The sequence below is a fragment of the Fukomys damarensis genome, unplaced genomic scaffold (genome assembly GCF_012274545.1).
Source record: "Fukomys damarensis isolate Sample0158 unplaced genomic scaffold, DMR_v1.0_HiC HiC_scaffold_30, whole genome shotgun sequence".
Classification (NCBI taxonomy): Eukaryota; Metazoa; Chordata; class Mammalia; order Rodentia; family Bathyergidae; genus Fukomys; species Fukomys damarensis.
Window position 1 is genome coordinate 2,509,635 of NW_022900942.1, and position 6,565 is coordinate 2,516,199.

Consider the following 6,565-nt stretch of genomic DNA (forward strand, 5'->3'; position numbering starts at 1 on the left):
GTAAATGGGGAGGGAAGGAGGGGTTGAAGGGAGGGGAGGGACAAGGGCAAAAATTAGAACCAAGACCTGTCATGTAAAGGTACAAGATCCCAGCAATGAATGTAACTGTATACCTCGAATGTACCAATAAACTCCATAATAAGAAAATAAATCATTAAGTAAAATAAAGTTTTCCTTAGAGATTACCATTCTACACTGTGTCTGTATATGTGAAAATTAAGTACTTTTTCAATTTTCAGAATTGGAGAGAAATCTGAGTTAATTTCTCCTATAGATGTTGAGAAGGATGATTTATAAGAGAAGAGCAGGATGTGGAGAACTTCAAGGAAAGCATGGAATGGTGAGTCAGGCAAGAGATCAAAACTAATCATTGTGGACCTGCTCAGTCTTTGATCTTTACTCCTTCAGTTACATATCCTTTCTAAAGTGGAGGCAGCAATTTTCACCCCTCTCTCCACAGCAATCTACTTGGAAATCCTAAGGGTAGAGTACAGTAAGTAAAGGTTAATTAAAGGATGAACAGGAAAGAGAAATGGGTGCTTGGATTGTCAAAGGAAATATGTGCCAAGATTTGCCTGGTAAAATTTCCTGTGTGTTTTATGAGACAGCCTTCTATAAGTATTTCTTCACTATTTTCTTTACAACAACTTGTAAGAAATTACAAAAAAATGCAGTGTCCTATTTTCTTTTGATTTGATAATAGAGAAGCTTTCTCCTGAAATATTATGCCTACAAAATGAAACAAATCACACCAAATACATATGTTAGATGTTTCCATTAAGAAATTATGCAATTATTGCTTCATAACGTTATGGTTATTTTCATCCTCCTAGTCTCTACCATAATTCTACTTGAGATGTTGAGGAAATAGTTTACTGACACCAATCCTATGCTATCATGATGTCTATGAGAAGCAGGACCAGTGCGTGAAGAAAGAAAACTTAGCAAGAGTTTGGGCTCTTTGTAATAATCAGGTACAGACATTTCACAGTCCTCTGATCTGAAACTGCACAATCATCATCACGTTTCATTGTCTAAATGGCTTCATGTTAGGAGGTAGTGTTTCCAACAGTCCTTCCTCCATTCATTACTTTCTCAGTTAGGCTGTGTGTCTACTATGGAATATCCAAACATCTCCCACACTCCTCACCTCTCTGAGGATCATAAAAATCTCAAGGACAGCCCAGAGAATGGATATGGACAATGTCAAACATGGGCTTCCTGTTTTAATTGAACATGAAGGAGGAGATCCAGGTATCTCAAGATGTCAAACAAACACTAGAAGAACTGACAGGTTATGTCATATCAAATAACCTGGAAATCTCCATACATGCAAATTATAATTATCCATATTGGTACATATTATTCCAATCTTTGAAATATCTTAAATTCAATGAAAGTTTAAAAAACTGAATGTCATGAAAAATTTTGGGCTCTTCCTTTAAACAGAAGGCTGAAGAGCATTATTATCTTTGTTAATTTTTTCCCTTCTTAAACCAAGTCATCAGCTTTTTATTTCCACTGTATTTATATGCACATATGTAATTTTAAGAAATTTTAAGTGAAAGATTTGGTTACATATGTTCCAGTATATATTTTGTGCATCCATCACTCAGAAAATTTTCACTTTCCCAACTGAAATTTGCACCTGTATGAACAGTAAATAGTACCTCCTGAATACCCATAACTCTGTAATGAAACATCATATAATGTTAAGGACATCAAATTTCAGAAAATAATAAGACCAAGGAGGAAGTATTTACAGATATGTTTTGGATTTTCTTTTTTTTACCACATTTTCTAAACTACATTCCAAATAAATAGCAAAGATTAGTTACTCCAAAGTTGGAACCTGTTCAGTGTGCTAAGAATATCCCTGTTTCTCAGGCTGTAGATGAAGGGATTCAGCATAGGGGTGACCACAGTGCACATCAGTGAGGTCACCATGCCCTTCCTGGGAGAATATGACACAGATGAACCAATGTAAGTTCCAATAGCTGTGCCATAAAATAAGCAAACCACTGACAGGTGAGAAGTACAGGTGGAAAAGGCTTTGTACCTCCCCCCAGATGATGGGATTTTCAGAAGAGCCAAAGCAATTTTATAGTAGGAGAAAATGATTCCTAACATGGGAAAAAAGCCAAATAGAATACTAACCATAGATGTGAATATGTTTTTGATTAAGGTACCAGAACATGAAATGTCAAGAAGTTCTGAAGGGTCACAGAAGAAACTAGGAATTTCCACATCTTTGAAACAGGTAACTTGTAAGGCAATGAAATTGTGCACCTGGGAATCCAAAAGGCTAACAAAAACCAACAGCAAAAGTAATAAGACACAATGACGACTGTTCATAATGACTGAATAATGGAGGGGGTAACAGATGGCCACAAAGCGGTCATAGGCCATCACAGTCAAAAGCACATCATCCATACATCCAAAAAGGACAAAAAAAGATATCTGTGTGAGGCAGCCACCATAGGAGGTGACCCTGAGGATGTCCACAATCATCTTTGGGACTGTAGAGGAGGTGAAACCAATGTCAGCTAAGGACAAGTTGGAGAGGAAGAAGTACATGGGGTTGTGGAGGTGGGCATCAGAGGTAACAGCCAGGATGATGAGCAGGTTTCCAAGCACTGTGACCAGGTACATGGACAGGAAGAGCCCAAAGAGGATGGGCTGCAGGTTTGGATCCTCTGAGAAGTGCATGAGGTGGAACTCTGAGACATGTGTGAAATTATACCTTTCCATGTTGCTTGAGCATATTAAAAATAAATAAATAAACTTCATTAAAAATGAAACAATATCACACAAAACATTTCATATATTCTTAGTTCAATTATTCATAAGCAAAGAATTCCCACCAGAGATCCACAACCTTCAGCAACATTGCTGTATTGTGATAAACTCCACCATCAAGGACTCAGTGCTGGGTGGTTTGATTTCCCTCTATGCACTCTTACTTTACTGATGTTCTACCACATCATGCATCTCCTGATGAATGTAGACATCAGTCTACAGTGTAAGCAGACTAAGGATATAGATTTCTGAAGTCCTTGATCACAATGAAATGTAGGAAACTTTTGTCCAAATGATACAGATGATAGTCAAGCCACTTTCTAGAGAAGATTATTCTATTGGAAGAAAATTGAAAATCACTTCGATTTTCTGCATTTTATTTTTATAAAATGCCACAAAAATTTTTGATAAGGGTGTCTGAAAAAATATAAAATATAGGACTGCATTATCTTAAAATTAAATTAAAGTTAATTCTCTTCAAACAGAACAGTTGTTTTGAGCCACTGTGCTAAAAAATAAAGAATTTTTCATTTTTGTTGTTCTTTTTTTCTAATTTCATCTTTTAAGGATGTGAGAGCTTACTGATCTTTTGTAAATAAATTGTGCATACTTTCGGTTTTTGTAAAAATTATTCAATATGAAACTTGTTGCATTCAAATTCATATATCACAGGTGCAAATACATGCTCATAATCTTCAGACATAATTACCATAAATGAAAGAAAATATTTCAAAAATCATTGAATTTGCATCATTGTTGATTCTAATTCAGAAACATATTTATCTGGAGATACAATCATATCTCCAGATACTCTATACTTAAACTAATATATTAATCAGAATATTTAAATTCAAAATTTTGAGTTATTTTCTAAAACAAGAGTTGAGAACCACTGTCCGAGGATATTTACTGTTGTTTAGAATATTTACTACTTATACTGTTTATAGATATAAACATATAAATTTTTAATAATATTTGCATCATCATTATTATTGTTTAGGTAGCTAAACAATTGCCTAATATTTGAATACTTATTATTTCTCTTGCACACCTGTCCTGAAAATAGTCTATTGTCCTAAATTACATGGGTAAATTTTCTTATCAATTTCCAGGTCAACACTATTTTTTAATCCACAATCATTTTCTTTTTTTTTAAATTTAATTTATTGGTACATTCTAGGTAGTCAGCACAGTTACATTCATTACTGGGATCTTGTACCTTTACATGCCAGGTCTTGGTTCTCATTTTTTCCCCTTGTCCCCACCCTCCCTTCACTCTCCTCTCCCCTCCCCCCTTCAAACACTTTAATTCCATTTATATATTTTCTCATATTTTTTTCCATTTCCCTTATTCCCCCTTCCCTATCCTTCTCACTGTCCCTACACCTTTGGTCCTTTTCTTTCTATTTGCTAATTGTCCCATTAGGATCACACAACAACAAATGTTGGCACAGTTGTGGGGAGAAAGGAACTCTTCTCAGTTGTTGGTGGGAGTGCAGACTGGTGCAACCACTATGGAATTCAATATGGAAATACCTCAAACAACTAGGATTAGAGGTTCCATTTGACCCAGCCATCCCTCTGTTGGGTATCTTTCCAAAAGAAGTGAAAGAATCATACCACAGTGATATATGCGCACCCATGTTTATAGCAGCACAGTTTGTAATAGCTAAAACTTGGAAACAGCCCATCTGCCCATCAATTGGAAACTGGATAAAGAAGATGTAGTTTTTCTATAAAATGTAATACTACTCAACCGTAAGAATGAGAAAGTAGATTCATTCATAGTTAAATGGGTATATTTTGAGGATATACTTCTAAGTGAAATAAATAAGGTACACATATGCAAATACCGAATAGTATCTCTGGTGTGAAAAACTAAAATAGTACTCACAATCATTTTCTTAAAAATTTGAAATACCAAATAGTTTCTCTGGTGTGAAAAACTCTAATAGTACACAGGATTCTAATGAGATAATTAATAATGTGAAATAGGAAGTAAAGGGCTAAAGGTGTAGGGAAAGTGGAAGGGTGGGGGAAAGGTAATAAGGGAGAGGAAAAAATATGAGAAACTGAAAAAATGGAAATAAAGTGTTTGTAAATGGGGAGGGGAGGAGGGGGTGAAGGGAAGGTAGGGGCAAATGGAAAAAGTGAGAATCAAGACCTATTATGTAAAGGTACAGGATCCCAATAATGAATGTAACTGTATTGTATACCTAGATTGTACCAATAATCTCAATAAAAAGAAAAAATAATAATAATAAAAGAGAATATAGATAGAAGAAAGAAGAATAAAAGTATGCCTTTGGGTGGCTTAGGTGTTTGGACCAAAGTATTCCTGCTATGATGGGCACTCCATTTTATTGTTTTATATGAAGAACTGTAATGTTAATTTAAAAGCAGAACAAAATAAATGTATGTTTTCTTGAAAAAAAAATTTACCTAAAAGAGACAAAAATGTCAATTAAGTAGTGTGTCATAGAACATTTATCCCCACCCCAAATACACTAGATTATGTCCACCACAAGTAGTGGTTTTAGGCTTTCTTCAACCAGTTCAAATTCTTAGGAGTGGGAGGTCTCATTTACCTTGTAAGTTAATTATTAATTTTATTAAATTTCAAAATTTGGGGGCTTTTTTTCTGTCATGCATGATAAAATTGTTATATAATATAGTGCAGCGATATTTTTCTGGTTTCCAACAAATAAAGCAATTAAAGTTATAATTTTTTTCACAAAACAGTTGACCATTTTTACCTATATCCTCTTCTTCATCAGATAAACCTTCAAAATATGCTTACCATCTTTCCAGTAATGATCTCTTTGTAATACTACACAAAGAAATTTCATCATCACAGGAGGAATAACATTTCAATTTTGATTCAGTTTTACCTTCTGTGCCAAGAGATAGGATTGTAGAAATGAGCATATTAGTTTTGTGTCACTGACCTCTTACCAAGAGCAGAATGTGTGTGAATCTCTCTTCTCTGTACTTAAAATACTTGAGGGAAATAAGGAGAATAGCATTCACAAAACCATGCGCACGCGCATGCACACACACACACACACAAGTGGCAACTAAAGAAAGTTAGAATTTAACTATTTATTTAGTAGTTGTGAAATTTCTTTGACTCAGTTGCACTAATTTTTGCTGTGACCTTTACAATTTCCTCTCTTCTGTGAGCTTTTCACTTGATTTGTTCCTAGAAATTTGAGGTTCAACATTGGGTGGTTTCATTGAGCTTTCTAAGTTTACCTGATGTAGGTGTTCATTGCTCTAAATTTTCCTTGTAGTGCAGCTTTTATAGCTTCACATAAATGAGTTTTTTTTTAAAACTATTAAGCAAGTAGAAAGATTATTAAGTATAGTTAACTACATTCATATGGCATTGGAGCCTGAAACGATATGAAGTGTTTTGATCTGCCTAAGCTTGAGACATACAGTCACCCACTCTGTTCTCTTTAACCTTTTTAAAGAAACAGTGTATATCTCTATTGTGTTTTGTTTTCAAATAACCTACAGAGGTACAATTAAGTGGACTACAGGGTCCATGTGTCCATGACACACAGGAAAAACAAAAGCTATTTTATTTTGTCTTTACACCTATGGGGCATTTGTGAAAGGGTTGGAGATGCAGACAGTAAGGTACTAAGCATCTTCACATCATGCTTATTAAGGATAAGTATTATTACTCGTGAAAGGGTCCACTCAATGTTAAACATAGTTTTTTATTTTTGATGATTTTTTTGTGCCAAAAAAGCTGTAG

General features: G+C 34.6%; 1 protein-coding gene across 1 annotated transcript; it reads right to left on the reverse strand.

Moving 5' to 3' along the window:
• Positions 1-1,830: 1,830 nt before the first annotated feature.
• LOC104854673 (olfactory receptor 7E24) lies at positions 1,831-2,721 on the reverse strand. Its single transcript, XM_010613265.2, has one exon. It carries the CDS (start codon positions 2,707-2,709, stop codon positions 1,831-1,833), a length of 879 nt encoding a protein of 292 aa, XP_010611567.2. The 5' UTR covers positions 2,710-2,721.
• Positions 2,722-6,565: the final 3,844 nt, after the last annotated feature.

Excerpts from the sequence above, each read along its gene's own strand:
- LOC104854673 (XM_010613265.2), bottom strand. The coding sequence starts at position 2,709 with ATGCACTTCTCAGAGGATCCAAACCTGCAGCCCATCCTCTTTGGGCTC.